Genomic DNA, 21,957 nt, shown 5'->3' on the forward strand with positions numbered 1-21,957 from the left:
AGAGAAAACAATCTCCTAAAATAACTCTGTTTCTGTACTTTGCACTTTCAAAGATGTTTGGAAAGCAATTAGTCACTGTAAATCACACAGAAGGTTCTAGAGTGGTGTCCTGTTGTGCAGCTCTTGTGCCTGTTGCATCCTGCCAGTCCTGTAAGCACTGGCAGAGCCAGCAATATTCATCTCAGCAGTGTCTTTCCATTTGGAGGGGTGAATCCAAAAGCCTGGGTCTCACCACAGAAGTGACATTGGCTCCAGCTGAGTGGATGATTGTCTCTCTGTAACATGCAGTGGCCATTAGTAGGCTTATAGAAATGTATGGCAAATATGTGATGATCTGGGCCACAGAGAATTCACTCAGCCTCAAGGTTTCAAAGATCATGCCAGTTCTACAGGTGCAGGGATGAGAACCAGCTGCCTCTGCTTGCAACCAGTAACACCCACAATTAGGAATGGAACCCACTTATTCTGGTAAATCAGAAAAAATTACATATGAAACATGTAAGCATCAACAGCTTAAGAGGGGTGTGCAGAATCAGTCTACCAACCCCCGCTGCTGGGATTTAAAACCTGGCTTTGGCAGATGCCATTGCCTGGCATGCAGAGCAGTCAGGACACACAGCTGAGGAGTAGAGTCCATGAATGCTCTTCAGAAAGCCTGGCACTTCAGGAGCACAGCAATCACATTGCACAGCAAAGCAAAGCAGCTCCAGCCATAAATCATGGTTGTTAGTGTGTGTACTGGGACTTGTGGTGTGAGACACAAGGAGTGGTCTGAAGTTGGACTGTCTGAGAGCACAGAAATCTCCGATTAACTGCCAGTGGTTGTCTCTTTCATGCTCCTGAAGAGTAAAGGACTCATCTGACAGCAGCACCAGGGATTTATTGGGTTTGGCTCTGGGTAACACAGAGCTGAAGTTACTGCTGGCTGTGGTTTTGATTTCTAACACTGCAGCAAACTGCGGGTAGAAACATTTTTCCTCATATTGGATCACAGGACCTGATCCTCACAAAGGACTTTTGGCAGAACAGTCCCTCCTGCTTCATGTCCTGCAGCACAAAAGGGGAACCCCATCTCCACTGCCTTTTGTCCTGCCCTCTGCAGCAGCCAAATATTTTAGTGGAGATGAGAAGGAGCATTTATAAGAGGTGGCAAATAATTCATAAGTAATCCAGCCCCCTAAACATAGAACTAAAAGTCATAGTTACAACGCACTCAGTCAAACCACAGTTGTGTAATTTGCAGTGATACCAAGTAACTACAAGGCTGTAGGTTTAGAGCAGAAAAAATCACAGTCATACAGAGCCAGTTGTATTGAGAGAGAACTGAGAAGCTCTCTGGTGTCTCCTCCTTACCCTGATGGAATAAACTATCCTTACGATATTCAACAGAGCCTCTTATTTATGCTGCACATCCAGATAACTCAATGTTATATTAAATCAAAGGTAAAAATGCATGTACTCAAAGGACTGTCTTGTATTAAAACTACAAGTTCTGAAATAGAAATTTATGATGAAGAAAATGAAGAGATAAAGAAATGTAAATATTGTTACTGAAGAAAACTTGTAGAATGAGAGAGACGCCAAGGGACAATGCTGTCAGCACTGACCCTGCTGAGGCACAGTCCTACCAGATGAGGTAAAAATATCTTGCCTGTGCCCTGTTCATAGGCACCTTGGCAAGAAGCTACCTGCCAGGATATGTTGTCTCCATGTGCCATTTCTAGGGCCTGAAGCAGTATCTGCAGTCAGAGAGAAATGAGAAGAGGGTGCACTGACTCCAGTTCTCACAAGGATTGGCTCAACGTATATTTGAGAATGTTTTTCTTAATTTTCCCTTTCTATTTTTAATTTTTATTAAGGTGTGGTATAGTGTGGTGTGGCTAATTATTTCTCCTACATCTCAGGAAAATCTGATTTCAGGGATGGTTGGGGTCTGAGGGAGGAGGTTGACTCTATCTCTACACATCCCATTACCCACTCTTCTGTCTCTATCCCTGCCTGCTGCAGGGAAGTGATGGCCCTTGGGACATTCTGCATCTTTCTCCTCCTCCTTCCTTCCTTCCTAACTCCTGTTACAGGACAGGGGTTTTTTTTTTCCATCAGGAGTTTGGTTTTTATCTCCCACATGAAAGGGAACCCAGGAAAGAAGAACAGCAAATTTGGGTTCAACAATGATACATGGGGGATAAACGGTAAAGCAGCATCCAATAGCCACAAAACAAGCTTTGTCCCCATCAAACCCTGCACAGGTGTCACAGAACAGGCATACCTCTCTGGGCACGAATATCCAGGAGACTCCTTGCCACAAGGACCAGGCAGAGATCTGATTGCTGGGAGGTGCCTGGGGCACCCTCTTTGTCCTCAGTGTCCCTGGGTGTTGTTGGGACTCCTCTTCTCACTGTTTTGCTGGGCTGTTGGACCCCACCCCTGTACATTCCGTTGAGGATTCATTGGGGTTCTGTCGGGGTTCTGTTGGGATTCTGTGGGGATTCTGTTGCCATAGTTCTCACATTGCCAAGCCACATTTCTCAGTCAAGGATGTGAGGAGAGCCTGGGTGTCTCATCATCTAAGTCATGGTGGACAGGTTCCACCCAAGTGTTCCTCGCTGTTCTTTTTCGCTGTGTGCTGCATCTTGAGCCTTCTCTGGCACGAGCTGCCCCCATGGGCCACAGCACATCAGCATCCTCACCCCACCCATCTGCCAGTGCTGGGGCATGGAGTGTGTCAGTAACCCCTGCTGTCCTCAGAAGGGCTCTCCAGCTCATTGGGTTTCAGTCTTTTTTGTATGTGCCTTGCTTTTCTACCATCCAGAGGTGAAATAATGTTGCTGCTTCTTCTGGCAGCCGAGTGTCTGAGCTGAAAGGTCTTGGGGAAATTGCAAAGGCTAATAACTTGGGCAAAAACTGCTTCTATATTTCTCTCAGAGATTTCCTGAAAGGAAAAGAAAGCCAGGTTTGAAGGGAATGTTTGCTTGAGTCCAGCTGTGAGATGTACTGGTGCTGTCAGGAAGTTGTGGCTCCATCTCTGCTTCCCCCAGCTGTGCTTTACCCTCTGCAGTCAGTTCCTTTAAGTCCCTCCAGCAGACTCTGTGGGGTATTTTACACTCTGGTAACTATGTTCATTGTGGACCCAGGGGTTGGTCTCACAAGACCCAGAGAGAGGAATTTTCCTTGAGCTCAGCATTTTAAAAAATGTTTTAAGGGAACAAATGAAAATGGGTGAAACAAAAAACCACATGACCAGGTCAGTGGTCCCACAGCTGGGCTGCCTGCTGAGCCCTCTGCTTTCTGTGTCCTTCAGCTCAACACGACAACCCCATTTTCCTCTTCATGGGACAAGCCACAAAAATTGAGCCAAAATGCCAGTGAGTTTGATGTGTGATCCTGGAAGTAACAATTGATCTGGTGAGACTGGAGGAGTTTTCCTCCCCCTGGATCCTGCTGCAAGGGGTGGAGAGAAAACACCAGATGATGGTCAGAGATGATGTCTGGGGCAAGTGCCCATTCCTACTCAGAGAGTTGTGATATCAACTTTCACCTTGTGTCCCCAATATCTCCTTAAGGGCATGGAAGTTTCTTCTGCAATGTCATACATGGGCTGGGGCACTCCTAGTGCAAAGCAAGGAGTGGTTTTGTGGAGGCAGGGAACATTCCCTAATATACAGTTATTTAAATCAAAATCATTTCTTTTACAGAACATACCTCTAATACTCTATAGATTTTATAATTTAATTTAATTTCTCACCAGGAAAAAGTCAATTCCTGCATGGCAGGGAAGCCAGAGGTGAGAATACTTTAGTCTGCTCAGCAAAGAGGGACCTATTTTTAATCCAAAGGCCCTCTGTTAGCTCTTGCCCATTTAGTGTAAAAACAGGATTTACTACACGTACAACTTAATCCCCTTTTTATATTTGCATAGGGATCCCGCAGCAAATGTATGAACAGTTTTTGAGATAAGAGAGGGAAGGCCTTGGGAGTCAAAGTCATTGTTTTTGCATGAAGCATTTAATGCTAAACATAAATATTGAGAGGACTGAATTCCTGTGCACTTGCAGACTTCACTCTTGTGCTCTGGAGGATTTTCACTTTATAACCAATTATTAAGAGCCTGGTTGTAAGTGAATGTAGGAAAAATACGGGAAGTCTTTACAGATGCTTATGGGTCTTCATTTTCCTGTTAAAAGGATAGACAAAACAGAAGAAAAAGTGGTGTGGCTAAGGAGGGAATGTGCCAGGCAGCAGAAACCAAGCCCTAGGGAAGGGGCTTTCTCCAGTGGTGACCTCGAAGGGGATTGAAGTTGGAGCTCCTGCGGCGCACGTTCATCAACTCCGCTCATTGTAATTCGCATGATTTACGTCCTCACAATCATGATTAGGTGGTGAAAAAAAATGATCTACATGCAGGGTTGACTTTAGAAAGTGACATTCTTTGTCCAAATCCAATCAAGCCCCACAGCATGCAGTCCTTTGGATTTAGCATTAATTTTAATATGTGTGTCCCTGAAAATAACGCTCCTGGCTTTGGAAACCTCAGAGATGAAGAGACTCTCGGGCAAGTACTGGGCAGAAAATTATGTCTGAGAGCTGTCATTGCTTTCTCCAAAGGCAGTTTTGCTGGAGTGAAGAATGGGATGCTCTGGCATTAAATTAATTTTTAAAATGTAGTCAGAGACAACTTGGTGGGGAAATTTACTTCTCCAGACATTAAAAAGGGGTCCAGAGGAACTCCGCCAGAATGGTTTGTGGAGTTGCTGTGATCTCAACAGTGCAATGCAGTGAGCAGCAGACTTTTGCCTTACTGTAGGCAGCATAATCAGTACTGTAAGCAGCATAATCAGATTAATTTTTGCTCTTTTGCTTCTAATGGCTGTGATAAGACTGGCAAAATGTCTCTACCTTTGGATGTAAAATCCCTCATGCATTTGATGTTGTTGTGACTTTAACAGGCCAAGGTTTTACACTGAAGTCTCCTTGCTGCTGCCTCTCAAAGCTTTGCAAGATAGTCAAGTAACAGTCTGATTTTTGCTTGCTGACATGCTTGGGATCCTCTTTTCAAGTCAAAGAACAGAAACCACCAAACTGCATGGGCAAAATAAAAAACAGGGTAAAATAGGAGGGTAAACCCCCAGGCAGCATCTCTCCATCATGCCTTTCTACATCATCTTGCTGTATCAAACTTCAAAAGCAAATTTTGCCTAATGAGCAGGAACAATCTGTGGCCAGTCATCCAGGCAAATGGCTCATGGGTACAGGGGAGGAGGAAATCAGAAGAAATCTGTTTCTTCTTAACTACTGGAGTCTGAGAAAATGAGCTCGCACCCAAAACTTGTGCGGGTTCAATCAGACAGGCAAATGAGCAAGAACATTTTTATTAACATGCTACATACCTAATAACATTTTTGACACCATTAGCCAGCCATGCTACACCAGTGACAGCTTTCCTATGCTCTTGAGTGGTTCTCCCACCCTCCAATTTTTCTCCTATGAACAGAAAGCTGTAGTGCTGATTGCAAGGGACAGATACCTAATTACAGGGCTTGTTATTAGCAGAGTCTGGGAAATCAGAAGTCTGCAGTTCATATGATGTAGAGAATGATGAAGCATCTCAAATCACTAATGTGATTCAAAGTAGGGTCTCAGAATCTGCACATTTATTTTCCCCATTAAATCTGTGGGGAAAGCCTATTTTGCAGCAAGATTTCGAAGGCTTTCTCCTTCCTTTTCTTGACTTTTGCCAAAAGTGAATTTTGAACACTTTCCTGACATCTTTATCCCATCAGTCTGTCAGTCAGTCTCACAATGTCCTTCATGCAAATCTGTTAGGGCACTCTGTAATCTAGTGTTTAATAAATGTCTTGGAGGAAAACAATGTTTGACAACACCTCAAAGACTTGAAATCCTGCTGGATGCAAGCTACTGGGGCACGCTGTCTCTTTGCTACCCTTGGAGCACATTCCTGGCTGATCACAGCACTGCAGGCTCCTTGTCCTCAGGTGTGGCTGGTGGGGAATGACCTTGGGAAAGGATGGGAGTGGAGCCATTTCCAGCTGGCGCACACCTCTGTCCCTGCTCAGAGTCTGCTTTATAGTCACACTCAAACCAGATATAGTGTTTAAATTAAAATGGAGAGAGAGACAGAGAAAAAAGAAAGCATTCAACAGTAAAGATGTGAAGTGAGGGAAAACAGGCACTTCTTACTGTGTTACTAAAGGCTTTGTATAAATAACAAGCCATTAAACTTTATGACTAAGTTCTTGGAGTAGTACTGTTTGGTAGTTTTTTTGCTGCAGTAGCCCCAACCAGTTTTGAACTGTTTCTGAATCCTCTCGCCTCCTGCATTATTGTTCCTTCCCCCTGCCCAGTTTTGTGAGATATTTGGCCCTTTGAATAAATCACACCTCTTCATTTTTCATGGGCTACTGTCAAGTCCAGTGTCTGTCTCTTAAAGATGGTCCATCAGGTGGAGCTGATCTCATTTGGCGATGGTGTAGAGCACATCTGAGCTTATCTCTTTCAGTGCATGTTGCTAGAAATTTCCTGGGCTGGTACTCACTAAGTTAGTGAGTGTTGTGTCTTCATTGCTTGAAATACTTGACTCCAAAATCCCTGTTTTGTTACATGTGGTATACATAGAGACAAAACTTGGTATTTCTTAATGATTTTCATCTGGCAGAAAAATATAGAAGAAAGGGTCATTTCTGATTCCAGGGTTCTAAATTTTCACAAGAAAAAATATAGATCCTCCAACCCTTCTTCCTTCTCACACACTCTTTTGGGACTAATATCTTAGACTAGTTCTAAACTTTGAACAAACCCCAGAGGAGACACAGCTTGTAATCAACAGCCAGGCATAAAGTCATTGAGTACAAAAGCAAAAAAAAAAAAAAAAAGAAGACCATGGAGAAAAAAGAATAACATAACATTTTTGAAATTGGATGAAAGGAACTAGATAGTGATGTGCAAATGCATGAAGGAATACCAGGAATACCAGAGCAATTTAATTTAGAAGGATGTGGTAGTTGAACCTACCTAAATATTACAAATCTTAGTCCTTGTAAGTTTTGGCAAAAACCCCGGGCAGGGTCTCAGAAGAGGAATAATGTGATCTTGATGTGGCTAATAAGCTGGTGACTGCAGAGTTCTGAAGGACCTGCAAATGATATAAAGAGTTTACCAGAAGAATTGAATAGGGGAAGAAAGCTGTGAGTAGAGAGGGAGAGAGAACTATAAAATTATGTTTCAAGGATTCTGGTTCTCTTTGATATAATATGTCAGAAGCTAGAAATACCCAGTCATGGGCTGTAAAGAGCTTTGACAATCTGATTGATGTGTGCATTAACTGAATTCATGACATAAAATATATGAGCCTTCAAGTGCTTATTTTTCCCCATGAAAATGATTACCACGAGCACTTTGCACAGTAACATGTATGTGAACTTGTACCCGTGATTTCTCAGTTACAAAAGATGTCAGTATAAGGAAGAGCTGCTATCTCTATCACTTATTTTAAATGGTTTTGCAAATGACAAGACATTTAAAAGAACTATCTTTTTAATAAACTTCCTGCTCCAACCATATTTTAATTCTTTTGTTAACCACATCTGATTTTCTTTGCTTAGGAAGTTTTGCAGTGATTCTCTTGTTTGGGGAACAAAAAAGTTGTGGGATGCCACTTCTCAGGTATGTCATATGCATAATATGTTTCATACACATAATATGGAAGGAATGCTGCTTCAGATTTCTGAGAGTGCCTGTGCCTCCAGTTCTATGTTCTCCTCAGGAAGAACACAAGTATCCCACAGAATGATAACAGTTTCACTTGGCATTACCACTTACCTGAATCCCAGAAGCAGTTTCTTTAGCAGGGCTCCCAGGAGATCTGCAGCTCAGCCCTTGCCATCACCCAGGTGTGGCTGTGCATTGGTGGCAGCTGTGCATCAAGGATGATGAGTTTCAACAAGGCAAGAGATTTCTGATCTCATTTGCTCAAGTGTGTTTATTGCATCGAAATTTTTGCCTTTAAACAGTACTGCCTGGGGCTTCCCCAAAAGAGGAAATATGGGGGACATGTGTAGATGTAAATGGAGATGGCTGGCTATGGTTTCTTAGGGCTCTGTGTTTGGTGGGGTGGAGCTGATGCAAGGAGAAGGAAAAACAAAGACAAATAATTAGGCAGATGTCTCATTATTTGCAAGAATAATCCACTGTAATCCACTGTCATCAGAAAGAAAGTAACTTCTCTGAGGGGTGGGAAGGAAATTTGACCTCTATAAAGATCCACAACCCAGTAAAAAAAAACGAAACCCCTTTTTTTTTAAACTTTATTTTTAGCAAGCTTTATGACCGTTGAAGGCGAGAAGTTAGCAAGGCTGAACCCAGTCAATGAGATTGCAGAGTACAGCAGATAATGGTATCTTTGATCAACCAGGCAAAGCAGATAAAGATGCACTGCAAAAACTGGCCTGTGAGTCACAGAAATATCTCTTTTTCTGTCATTCAGCAATTCTTGAGATGAGACTTGGAGAAATTAATCAGCATGGAGGTGGAAGGTGAGGGAGATACGGGCTGATGGCATGTACCCTGTCTGAAAGATGATGGCAGGCTTTGGCTTAGTTATTTCAGATGAGGCTTCCCAGGTCACTGGAGTGCCCCTTTCTGCCTCAAAAAGGTGGTGTTGGGACGCTGTCTTCTTATTAGTGTCAGGTAGAAATCTTTGCTAGAAATAGAAGGACTGTCTCCAGGTACCTTGTTAGACATAGAAGATGTGACAATCCCAGCAGCAAATAATACAAAGCATTTCATGGCTCTGGAAAGCCTTGAGTGTCTCATAAAAGGAGGGCTGACAGAGATTCAGCAGCCAGAACAACTGCACTTCTCTGTGCAGCTCAAACTTGTGAATAAACCTAAACATGCAATCAGGCACACTTTTAGAAGAGCAATTGTGCAGTTTTCTGCAAGATACTAATGGCAACATGGCTTTACACAGAAACAAGTTGCACATTGCTGTCTTTCTGTTGCACACTAGTTGCACATTGCTGTCTTTCTGTTGTGAATACAGGAATCAGTGTCCTTGGCATTTGTCCATTCAGCAATGATACTTGGTCTGTGATCACCTGCAATGCCCTGACAAGCAAAACCTGTAAATCATATTCCTGACATCCTGTCTGTGCAGAAAGTGACTTTGGTAAAATAGGAAGGGCAACACAAGCACAATGTGTAACCTCAGTGTTTGTGTTATGCAAAACAGCACTTCAGTTAATGGGCTGGCTGCCATATACTGTATGTTTATGTTGTACAGACAGCTCAGATGGATTATGGTCTCTGCAAAAATGCTCAGGTTAAATACCATGTAAAATATTTTAATGGGCATCGTGTATATCTGCCACTTCATCCCTGCATACAGGTGGAAAGGGAAGAGCTGTCCTTTCCCTAAGCAGAACAGGTTTAGCTTTGCTTCTTGTACAGCCAACTCTGCTCAGACCAGGAGTGCTCAGACCTGGTGGTGTCTGCTCACACAGGGCTGGCAGCTCAGACACAGAACACGAAATGGCCTGTAAGAGACACCTTGCAGGAGAGACAGTGACCTTCACACTGTAAATCAGACACAAACCTTGTGTATATGTGAGTGACCTCATTGGACACCACATCAGAAACCTTGCACAAGGACTGGCTGCACTGCTTGAGTGCACTGGGGAAGAGCTGGTCCTGAAAGGATCCTGGGGGAGAGTCAAGAGTCAAGGGAAAGCTGGTGGGACCCAGCTGCTGTGCAGTGGCACAGCCACAGTGCCTTACACCTGACTGCAGAGGAAGGGTCACCTTCACCTTCGCTTTTCCTAGCAGGATCTGACTGCAGCTCACATTTAGCAGTGCAGAACATGGTTACAGCTTTTTCTGGGGAAGTTCTCTCTCTGCCCATCTCATCACACGACTTGCCACACCTAAGCCTTTTGCTTGGACTTCTCTTGCTGAATCATTGACATTACCATAATTTGAACATCTTCATGGAGTTTGCTTCTTTGCCTAGGAGGGATCTGTGCTTTGACTGAGATGTGTGGGGTTTTTCCCTTCTGGATGCTTAAGAGTGAAAGCTCTACAACAAGTAAGGAACAACAATAATAATAAAAAGCAATATAATATTTTTAAAGCCCAATAACTCTGCACTTGTTCCTGCTGGGATACACCTTGCTATGAAGCTTATGTCACTAATGGGACTGTTCATTTCAGTGAGGCAAAGCAGCAGGGACATTATAATTAATAATGCTTAACAGGAAACAAGTTTTTGTGCTTGGGGCAGAAGGGCAAAAACTGTTCTCTACTGTTTTTTGAAGAGTTAATTGGTAGTAGGCAAAGATGTGCTGTGTTGAGCCAGCAGGTGCTGCTTTATGACTACATTAATGTTAATGATATCCTCTGGACACATATGAAGACAGGATAACCTATTTCTTTCTCATTGCATTTCTCTGGCTGGATGTGTGTTCTGGTTCCAGCTATTTTTTGAGTGCCACTGCAGTGTACTTTGGACAGACAGTGACCCTAAATTTGCACAGAGGTCTGCAGGCAATTTTGGAAAATCAGGTAACTTTTGTAACCTCCATTCACTTCAGGACAGACTTTGCAGGTTTGAAGTTGAGGGAAATGTGTAAAAGGGACTGCTTCTCCAGCATAAAATCATTCCTAGGGGTTACATAACATTTCTAAAATTGCCTGTTTAATTGTTCCTAGGTGTGCTTAACAATAGTACCTGGGTTCTAACTGTTTATTCTCTTATTTCATTATTTAAACCTCTCTTCTTCTGGCATACCATTAAAAGAGCACTCTGGCACCAATTTAAACCCTGGGATGAGCAGATGTTAAAATTGTGTTCCTCTAAGCAAAGTGTGCCATGGACCATCAAAGCATGATATGTGCTAGAAAAGGTAAACCAGGGCTCCACAGAGCTTGAAATGGTCTCGTTTCAGTATCACTCCACATTTAAATTTAGTTATGAGCCTATATTATCTTTTCTTTAATGTTCTTTTTGCATTTCTAGTTTGGCAAAATTACACTGTCTAGCACTAAGCTTCAGACATCCTTCAAGATATTTATATCTTTCATAAGATGCTTGCTTTGCAGAAGCCCATCAGCTCCAGTAAAAATCTGTGTGCCTTTGTAACAGGCAAAAATGCTGTGGAAGGATAGTCCTGGGAGCTGAGTGCAGAGCTCTTTGCAAAAACCAGGTGACAACACTACCGTTTGAGAAACCCACTGGGTAAAGATTGATTCTGAAAGCCAAATCTGATTTTTAATAAGATTACCAGATGGGTCCTGCACCTTGTTAGAAGTCTGCTCTGGCAGGTCTAGTGATAAAGAAACATGGGAGAGCTAATCTTGCATGCCTACAAGGACTGAGAGGGATGTACTTAGCAGTTTGCCCATTGGAACATGGGTACAAGTCTGAGTGAGCTATTTCAAAATAGCTTGGAAGATGACACATGAGTAATCAGAAAGGCAGTGAGGGAGAGTCCATATAAAATCTTAGGATGGTCACAGCACTGGTGCCACAACCAGAGGTTCAGCTGCTTAGATCATGGGAGTCTCTTTGAGGAACCTGATCCCTTGGGAGCTGATGGGGTTCATCTGCCAGAGAACGGCAAGAGCATCTGTGCTCATAGACTTGCCAGGCCGGTGAAGATGGCTTTAAAGTGATGTTGCCAGGGGAGGGAAACCTCAATCCATCCCACTCCTACCAGAGTGACGCCAGTGCCAGCCAGAGACACTCAGAGCCTGGAGAGGGGTCACAGGTCAGCATGAGAGCACCTGAAGAGCAGCACAGTGTGATTCCAGCCACTCCAGACAGTAAGTCAGCTTAATGGGGTGTGGTGTTGTGAGGTCCCCAGGAGGACATGAGAGATGAGAATTTGACTCCATGTCCTCAGAAGGCTGATTCATTATATATTATATTATATTATATTATATTATATTATATTATATTATATTATATTATATTATATTATATTATATTATATTATATTATATTATATTATATTATATTATATTATATTATATTATATTATATTATATTATATTATATTATATTATATTATATTATATTATATGCTACACTAAAACTATACTAAAGAAGGAGAAAGGATACATCAGAAGGCTAGAAAAGAATGATAGTGAAAGCTTGTGACTGACTTCTCAGAGTCTGACACAGCTGGATTGGGATTGGTCATTAATTAAAAACAAGTCACATGGAACCAATCAAAGATGCACCTGTTGGTAAATGATCTCCAGACCACGTTCCCAAGCAATCAGGTAATTATTGTTTTCATTCTTTTCTGAGGCTTCTCAGCTTCCCAGGAGAAGAAATCCTGGCAAAGGGATTTTTCAGAAAATATCATGGTGAGAATGGGGGCCCAGCTTACATGTCTCTATTGAATGCAGGCAGCATGGGGAATAAACCAGAGGAATTAAAGAACTGTGCATGCCTGCAGGGCTGTGATGGGTGGGCTCTGTGACTGGAGAGTTGGAATGATGGGATACAGGCTCTTCAGGAAGGACAGGGTGTGGAAACAAGGAGAAAGTGTCACCCTCCACGTCAATGACCAGCAGGAGTGCATGGAGCTCCACCTGGGCATGGATCAGGTGCTACCTTGGAGCTCATGGGTTTGGATTAAAGGGAGAGCAGGGACAAGTGACATCATAGTAGGGGTTTGCTATGGGCTGCCTGACCAGGAAGTGGATTAGTTCCTCTGCAGACAGGTAGGAGTGATCTCAGCTTCACAAGCTCTGGTCCTTATAGGGAACTTCAACCACCCTGGTATCTCCTGGGGGAACACAATGGAGCATAAACCATCCAGGACACTCCTGGAGTGCCCTGATAATAACTTCCTTCTCCAAGTGATAGGGGAGCCAATGAGGAGAGGTGCTAATGTTGCACCTTGTTTTCATCAGGAAGAGTGTCTGATAAGGGAATGTGAAGCTCAAGGGCAGCCTTGGCCACAGTGACCACAAAATTATGGAGTTCAAATATTTAGGACACGGAGGAGAGCACACAACAAACTCATCTGGACTTTGGAAAAGCAGACTTAGATCCCTTCAGGGATCTGCTTGGTAGAATTCCCTGGAAGGATGATGGGCCCAGAGAAGCTGGTTAATAATTAAGGATCACCTCCTCCAAGCTCAGGAGTGATGCATCCCTACAAAGAGGAAGTGAAGCAAAAATGCTGGAAGGACTGTGTGCATGAACAAGGATCTCCTGGACAAACTTAAAAACAAGATCTGGATTTCCAGGTTCCTTGATAGTTCATTGGGTATTTCACATGGGTTTTGTGATTCTTCATGTAGTGTTGTTTACAGTAAAGGGTCTAGAAAGTCCCAATGGAATCTTATTTTTTAAGGTGATTTCTTCCTCTTCTGTAGAGCTTTTAAAATAAAATGAAATGCTTAGACTCCAGTTGAACAGATCCTTATTAAAGTAGGAGCCAGTCTGATAATGACTTAAATTGGTGCTACGTGGCCATCACATGTTATTTGATAAGCATTCCATTATAATTAAGAAGTGGCTAATAGACAATTAATATACAGGATTACACACTTAGCTAATTAGATGATTTAAATTTTTTTGTTAGATTAAAATGTACAGGACCCCATAAATCACTGTTAGAGATTGCTTAATAAGCCTGAACCCTTAATTTTCTCCCTGTCAATCAGGAATGGAACCACTGACTTTTCCTCTCACCCAGAGAATTGTCACATGGAGGAGCTGCTCTGTGCTCAGAACGAGCTGAAATGCCCCCAAGTCCCAAACCCTGCACCTGTCTGCAGGACCTCAGAGCTCAGGTGCAGGCAGCAGAGACCTGACCAGAGCAGTGGTGAGGGCTGAGGCATCACCTGGCTGACAGGTCACCGGGGGCTCAGGTCTGCTGTCCTGAACACTGGTGCCTGTTGCTCTTTGGGGTTTGTGGCTGTCAGAGATCAGGGACAGCGTGTCCAGCTCAGCCTGCTGGCAGGCCTGCCTCTCAGGGGCTCCCAGGGAGGCCATGGGGGACCTGAGGTGACTGTCCCCTTCCAAATTGTCCCTGTGTACAGGAAGGGCAGAGAGCTCCTCCAGGGGCACTGCCAGCCGTGCCCCTCGGCCCTCAGAACAGAACAACAGAAACAAGTGCACCACTGATAATTTCTGCCAGTATTAACTCCGCAGTGAACAACAGGTTCATTCAGCAGCATGGAGAGCTCTGTAAATTTTGATCTGTTCAGACAGAACCAGGAGAGTGACATGGTAATTGGGCTGGTTTTTGTTGGCAAGGCTCACAGAGGCACAACACACAGGAACAGCGTTGACAGGACACGGCGTAGAGTTGACCAAGAGACTGCACATGGGTTTTGATGATTTTCAAAAAAAATATTCATAGCTAAAGTACAAAGCAAGGAAAGTGAGAATGAGATCAAAGGTGGAACAACACAAAGCCTGACATGTCTGTAAGATGTCACTTACTAGCAATAGTAAAATGTTTTGCTTCACCCTGTAAACCATGTGTGTATTACATTTGGGGGATAAATAAGAGTGGTGTGTAGGGCCTCTTTGCTGTCATGCTTTCATGTTCAAGGCACTTCACAAAGAAGAACTAAATTCTCTTGACAGCTTACATCAGAAAGTCAGCATCCCAAACTCATTGAGAACCTGAGGAAATGATGACTTACCCAATATCTAAAATGCAATTAGAATCAGAGGGAAGATATGAAAGTAGATATTTCCACCTTTCATTTCAGCTTACAGCTGACCCAGTGCTGACAGCAGAATGCAGGGTTGGTGATTTGCACAACATTGGATGTTGTGAGGGTTACACTGAGGCACACTGGCAGCAGCCCTGTGATCATGTCCCTGGAAGGACAATTAGTCCAAGTAGTTGATGACATAGGTGTGCCACTCAAGCCATTTATCTGCCCCAAAAAAAACTTATCTGGACTTTTTCATTACTTTCACACTGCTGACTGTCTCTTCCTGGGCAGAATATAATGCTGAGATATTACCAGACATTTCACTGCCTCAGAAACCGAGAAAACATAATTTTTACTCCCTACCCAGCAATTGAGATCAGGAGATGATTCAAGAGCACTCAGATATGCAAGAGTCTTTTTAGTGACTAGGTGGGATTCACATCCAGGCTTAATGCCCTGGAGAACAGTGGCTGAGTGTGTGGTGAGAGCAGCCTGCACTGGCAGGAGCAGAGGCTGGCGTTTCAACAGCATAGACGTGCTTGGCATGGCAGAAAGTGGCAGCAGACACTTTTGGTTCTACCAAATAAAGATTTGGGAATATAGCATGCTTTTTACTAAAAAACCCACACAACAGATTATTTTCACTTTAGATACTTTACGAAAGCAAAGGGTGGAAAGGGCTGACATTTACTGCTGGTACATATCACTACCTAATAGAAAGGAGGCTGGTATGGAGCCTTCAGGGCCCTCCTTGCAAAATCTTCATGGCAGCAGTTCATACCTTGCTCTTCCCCTGGCTTTCAACCCATCACTGAATGGTGACCTCTTGCATCCCAGCATGGAGCATGGAGAATATTACATGAGTGTGTCTGGGATCACACACTCCTTCCCACTGGATCCCTTCCAGAACCAGACAATCTCCAAGAAGAAGGACAGCAAAGTCAGCTGAGCAGCCTAGCATAAGGTGTGCAGGTAGGATGGAGAAAAAAGGCTTTGGTTCCAAAAAATATTTAATACTTTGTACAGTGAAACATCTTTGAGAAATTGAGTGGTCTGAAGCTGTGGACAAAACAGCTGGCAAGCTAGTTCAAACCCTTCTTACAGAGCAGGGGTTGCTTGTCTCTTGGCAGGGAGAGGAACACACTCAGCATTATTTCTGCCTTTGTAATCTTGTGAGTGACATCTCAGTCCTTTTGAGAGTCCAGCTCAGAAATCAGTGTAGCTGCTATAAAAAATTCTGCTGTGAACTCTTGCAGCATTTCCAATTCTGATGAGTGCATAAACACATTTGATGATATTCACTAAATTTGATCCAAATGTATTGGCATTTGAATTCATAATTTTCAGTAAAAAATTGACTTGGCAGAAGAACTTTACAAAACTTCAAGGAAAATACTGCATGAGAAAAGCAAAGGTATGCTCACTATCAAGTTAGTTCTCCATGGTTCTGGATTAAGCAGCTGCACTTCTTTCTATTAATTCAGTTTCTAGTCAGCTCTTAGACCTTAAAATGTTTATCAAAAGTCACTTTCAGAGCCCACAGCCTCAGTTCTGCAGAAGTTCATATTGGACACTTCAGTCACCCCTCTGAAAAGTGTCTGCACTGGGTAGCACCCTTAAATTCCCATCTGATGGCAGGCCAAACACAAACAGCCCATGATAAAATATTTTCTCTTTTGAGGACATTTTTCTGTTTTCCTACACAGGATCCTGGAGCTCAAATAAAGAAGGATACTCCCTGGGGAGTTGCCATAGTAACCTCTGATGTGTTTTTGTCATCTAAGATTAAACATAAGCAAGGGAGCAATTACAGAGAAGGATTTTATACCTGAGTTTATAATTTTCATATAACACCAAAGCTGAACTATACCTCCAAGTTCCTGAAGCAATAGCAGTCACCTTGAGGGTGATGTCAACTTGGTAATTTTCACTGAAAAATAAATGAAATGCTGTATTTATTATTCAAGAATCCTGATTAGAAAAAAAAAATCCACCTCTGAAAGATGTAGCAAATAAGAAAGACTTAATTAAGAATGTAAAGATGTGGAAGTGGAAATGGCTGCTACAAATAATATCTAAACCTGCATGTGTGAATGCCTTCTGTATTCTATTTTCTTCTTACTAGCATTCAGCTATAGTCTGCTGCTAAACTTATAGTCAAAGAAGAGCTTCACATTGTCCTCAGAAAATAACTTCAACTTTCACAGGGCATACAAGGAAGTGATTTTTGAATGTATCAATATCAGTTCAGCAGCAAACAGAATTTGACGTTTCAGAATAAAAGCAAAATTTTTTTTAAGAGGGTGTGATGGAGAAAGAATCCGTCCAAACTGTTCTCAGTAACGAGCACCAAAGGGAGGTCAGGAAGCCTGGGTTCAGGAAAGGGCATGGGAGCTGAGCTAGCAGGAAGGTCATTTCCATGGGAAATAGCCCAGAGGAGCAAGGCTGGGAGAAGGCAGAGCCCATCTTGCGAGGAGAGCGCGGAAGGAGCGCAGAAGGGAGCTGTGCAAGGAGGCTGGGCAGGAGCCCCCAGACCCAGGCGGGTCGGGGGGCAGGTGGCTGCTTCTGGGACAAGGTCCTGCAGTGCTGACATCAGCCTCAGTCCCCTGCCCCTGCTGTGCACCCCAGCACCTCTGGACACCCCAGCATCTCAGCTCGGCTGCGGGGAGAGGGAAGGAGCACGCTGGCTGCGCTGAGAAGGTGAGCACTGCTGGCTCTGTCATGGTGTGCTCCCAAACCGCCCAGCCTCTCTTGCTTTGCTGTGGCTTCCCCACAGCTGGCTGCCTTGCCCATCCACCCAGCTGCCCAGCATTTCCTGGGATTATTCAGAGATGGGGGAAAAAATTATATGGGAGGCATTGAGATGTTGAAGTATCTCTCTAAAGCTTAGGTCAGTGTCTCCCTGGCAGTGCAAAAGAGCTGACAGAGTCACTGTCAAGTTTAATTGTCCCCAAGATAATGTCCTTCCAAGTCGTATATATTATACATTTCTGTTTATCCTGAAAATGTGCCATCTAAACACTTTCTCTGTAAGTGACTTTAAGAACTGTAGCTGCTCGTCCATGATAGGCACGTGGGTCTGGGCTTCTGATGCTGCACGTGCTCTGCATCTTCCCTGGATAATTAGGGGTCTGGCTGATTTGCCTTCTGCCCCTTCACCCCTCACCCCTCCCATTCTGGGGTTTTGTGGGAAAAAAATGGGACTGGGCACCTCAATAGAATGGGATATGTTGGAAAGGCTGCAGGGACAAGGGTGTAAGGGAGGGAGCAATGCATGGATGTAGTGTAAGTGGAAAAAAAAATGTCCAAAACAGAGTCTTTGGGAAATAACTTTTTAGCAGAAGAATGATGTTATGAAAACACAAGTCTGACATGAGATTAAGCAGCAGATGGTGTAGAAGACAGCCCTGAAGTTCAGACAGTAAACAGGTTGTAATAAAATCAAATGTTAATGCAAACAGACCTATATTGCAATAGCCCTCTCCTAAGTGCAGGAATCTGAGATTTTAAGTGAAGCAGTAATTTTAGGAGTGGTTGGACAAGCTTGGGAAGGGGGTGAAGGATGCATCTATGGATGTTGGCTCTAAGAAGTAACTTGGAGGAGCCTGCACATGCAGTGCTGTTTGGTGCAAATGACAGGGAAAGGGGAGAGCAACAGGTTTGGAAAAGGAGAGGGCAGCAATAGGACAGGGGGCACACGCTGTGATGCCAGAGCTGGAGGCTATGAGAGCTCGTGTGCGGTGGTCACCCTCTACTCAGTGCTTGGGGTAGAGATATGACGGCAAGATCCATGAAGGATCAGACAGAAAGGCAGAACTGAGCTTTCCAAGGAACAGCAGGGAAGTTGGGAGACCTCACAGGGGGAGAGGAATACACCTGAGTGAAATTTGACAAGTAACTTATTTATTTATTTATTTATTTATTTATTTATTTATTTATTTATTTAATCCAGAAAAAGACACATTTGTGCTGTTAGAAACTGTGCAGAAACCCTGAGAATTCCAACAATTTGGTTATAAAAAATAGTTCAACCTCAGATCAAATAACTTCATCATGAAAATCACATAAATTTAATTTTGGTTAAAGATGCAGAAAACAAGGTTTTCTTTGGCACAAAACAATAATTTTTGATTGTCTGGTTGGTTGTTATTTTTTTTCCCCCACATATAAGACTGAAATCCTAATTTGTCCCAGTTCTCTCATGGTTAGAAGGTGATTTAAGCTGCAATATTTGGGGTAAGGAAAGGAGGGGAGAGTGTTCAACAGATAAGTCTGAGGTTTCTGTGTCTGAAATGAGAAGCATTAGAGGTTTGGCCCTGCAGTATGGATTTTAGAGATGAGTTTTCTGATGATGTGAAAAAGAGGCAGATGGACTGTAGGAAAAAGATAAGCAATCACTATTGCAGGGCTAGAAAGCAAGAAAAATAACAGAGCTATCAAAGCATATAAAGAGTAAGAGTGACAGGAGAAATGAGAATGAAAGGTGGAGAATTATCTATGGATTGTGACAGTTTTTGGACTGTGGTGATGGGAGTTTGTCAAAAAACCACACCAAGAGCAACAAAGCTCTGATGTCCCAAAGCTTTGGTTTGTGCATATTGTGGATTTTAAGATCAAAAAGCAAAACTATCACTGCATTTTTGTGGCATCCTGTTAACACAGGCTATTCAGCATTAGCAAGAAAAACCTGCTCTCAAGCCCAGGCTTTTTCTATGAACCTTTAAAAATGCTTTATTTTGAAAGGTTTGCTTGAGCCTCATAACAATTTTTAATGTATTTGTGCATCAGTCATTTGGGAGCAGGCTTTTCTGAGGCAGAAGATAGTCTTTTGCTCCCTTACAGGTCTGTAAAAAGGAGGTAGAAAGATAAAGGGGAAGTGCAGGTATTTATAAGAAAGCTTTTAGTGCTGCCATAGAGCTGCTTTATCTACTGATGCAAATTTCTCCGCTTCTATCAACAAGGTATCTGGTGGATTCCTTACCTTTCAGCATCAAAGTGGTAACATGGTTAACTGTGAGAACTGATTTATTTGCTTGTCCTGTCACTGGTGTAGCTTAATTCTGATTTGGAATTTTGGCAGTAAATCTATGTATTTGTGTTCCCTATTCTTTCAGTCCTAATCAAGCTTCTCCAGCCCCACTGTGTCACCCACTCCTTGGCAGTGGTCAGCAGCCTCTTGTAGAAGCCCTGGAAGAAGCCTTTTGCCACAGTCCTCCTCAATTTGCTGAAGAAGGGCCATGTCTGCCTTTGATCAGAGGAACCAGAGCATGCAGCACACAGAGCCTGGGACAGTCTGCATCACGCCTCGAGTGAAGCCAAGGGGTGAGATGTTTGTCTTTATTGATGGGAAATGGGTGAACGACATCTACTGCCAGCCACCCTTTTCTTCACACCAGAAACTCTTTAGCAAGAAGGCACAGAATGAGTGGAGCATCTGGGAGGAGAACAGAGCACTCCGGCAGGAAAACCAAACCCTATGGATCAAAAACAGGATGCTCTGGGAAGAAAACAAGGCCCTGCAGTATCTTCAGTCACAGAACAAATCTGTCCAGGTAATTTACACTGATGCTATTCAGAGAAGCCTCAAGAACAAAAATAAACCTTTTCCACTCTTCCAAGAGAGGAGTACAGGCTCTCAGCTCAGCCTGGGCAACAAAGCTCTCCAGGCAGTCCAGGAAAAGAATAAAATATTTGAAGATTTCCAGCAGGAGAATAAAGAACTCCCTATTACCTGGAAAGGCCAAAAAGCCATCACAGCCCATGAAGAGAGCAAAGATGCCCGCTCAGATCTTCAGAAGAGCGCTGAGACCATTGCAGCTGTGGAAAAGAGTAACCCTGGCCCAGTCCCCCAGCAGGAATGTGAAGGTAAAAAGAAAAGCACTACTCCAACTCAGAACAAGACTGAGTCTGCCCCAAGTACACCGGGAGAGCATGAAGTCCTCAGGGTTCTCCAGGAGTTATGTGAGCTCCTCCACACCTTCCTGAAAATGAGCCATCCCCCTGGGGAGAAACAGTGCTGTCACAATCTCTATGACGTGAACAGATCCTTCCAAGAAGATTACAATAAGCTGAAGCTGCAGCTGAAGGCTGTGAAAAACACTGTGTCAGACATCACAGTTCAAATGGACATGCTGGAAAAGGAGATCATTGCCATCACTACCCCAGTGTATGAGGAAGCAGGACAGAAGCTGGCAACTGAGCATCAGCTTGGAGACGTGTGAAGCTTGGCACTTAGAACTGCTAGTTCATTTCCCAGAAAACTTCTCTCCTTTTTTCAGGAAACCTGCTAAAATCCCAATAGAGCCTGTAGATATCTGGGAACATCATGTCCTTCTGAAACTTTCTTGCACTACTTAGATATATTTCACATTCTGGTTATATGGTGTAGGTGACTGTCATGAATTTGCCTAGTATCAGGAATCATGTTTTCCAGCATTTTTATTTCAAAGTTTCTTATAACAAGGCCTAGATTTTCATAAGGTTATTGCTTGAGGATCTCAAGTCTAATTACAGATCTCAACTCTGATTACAGCGTGCCAGCTTGTAGTCCAGGGGTGCACTCACAATCTCTGCTAAAAAGCATTGATTAATAAAGGAGGATCTCTCCTCCCAGACATCATGGTGGAGGCAAAGGAAGAGAATGGAGCAGGCAGCAGGACTTCTCCTGCACAGAGCAGTGAGGTCCTTCTTGATTTCTTGGATAGTCAGATGAAGCAGGATTTTACCTGCCCCAGAGCAAGAGCGTAGGTTGCCAAAAGCAGCATTTTGATGACTGTTCCATGGCTTAAGCCAGTATTTAGAAAGGCATCTACTCACTATAATGGACAGGCCAGTCTGCAGTGATCTGCTGACACAGAAGATGAGAGCCTTTTGATCTGCTCAGGTTTGAAATTCTGGTCTGCCCTCAATTGTGTGGCCAGCGTGGCTGGAAATGCATTCCCTGTGTCTCGGACAGTCTGGATGCAGTGCACTGTGTCACAATCTTTCAGGCAGAATATGGGAGCCTGCAAGAAATCTGACAGGACAGATGCAGGAGACTTCTGCAGAGCAATTGTAGGAGCATTACTGTAAAGCAAAGGAGAGGTTACAGTGAGGTTTATCTGTTGCAGCAGGACCCCAAAAGCAGGCTGTCACTCGAGTTTAAAAGTCTCTAAGTGATTTGCCACGGAATTACCTAAAGCATGAACTAACTTTCACCTTGTATTTCACTCAGACAACCATGCCAAGTGCAAGTGATGACTGTTTACTTCAGAG

General features: G+C 43.4%; 1 protein-coding gene across 1 annotated transcript; it reads left to right on the forward strand.

Moving 5' to 3' along the window:
- Positions 1 to 19,940: 19,940 nt before the first annotated feature.
- Positions 19,941 to 20,924, forward strand: CBY2 (chibby family member 2). Its single transcript, XM_058018977.1, has one exon. It carries the CDS (start codon positions 19,941 to 19,943, stop codon positions 20,922 to 20,924), a length of 984 nt encoding a protein of 327 aa, XP_057874960.1.
- Positions 20,925 to 21,957: the final 1,033 nt, after the last annotated feature.

Source organism: Melospiza georgiana, chromosome 2 (assembly GCF_028018845.1).
Source record: "Melospiza georgiana isolate bMelGeo1 chromosome 2, bMelGeo1.pri, whole genome shotgun sequence".
NCBI classification, from domain to species: domain Eukaryota; kingdom Metazoa; phylum Chordata; class Aves; order Passeriformes; family Passerellidae; genus Melospiza; species Melospiza georgiana.

What these genes read in the sequence shown, in the direction of transcription:
- CBY2 (XM_058018977.1), top strand. Translation starts at nt 19,941, where the DNA reads ATGTCTGCCTTTGATCAGAGGAACCAGAGCATGCAGCACACAGAGCCT.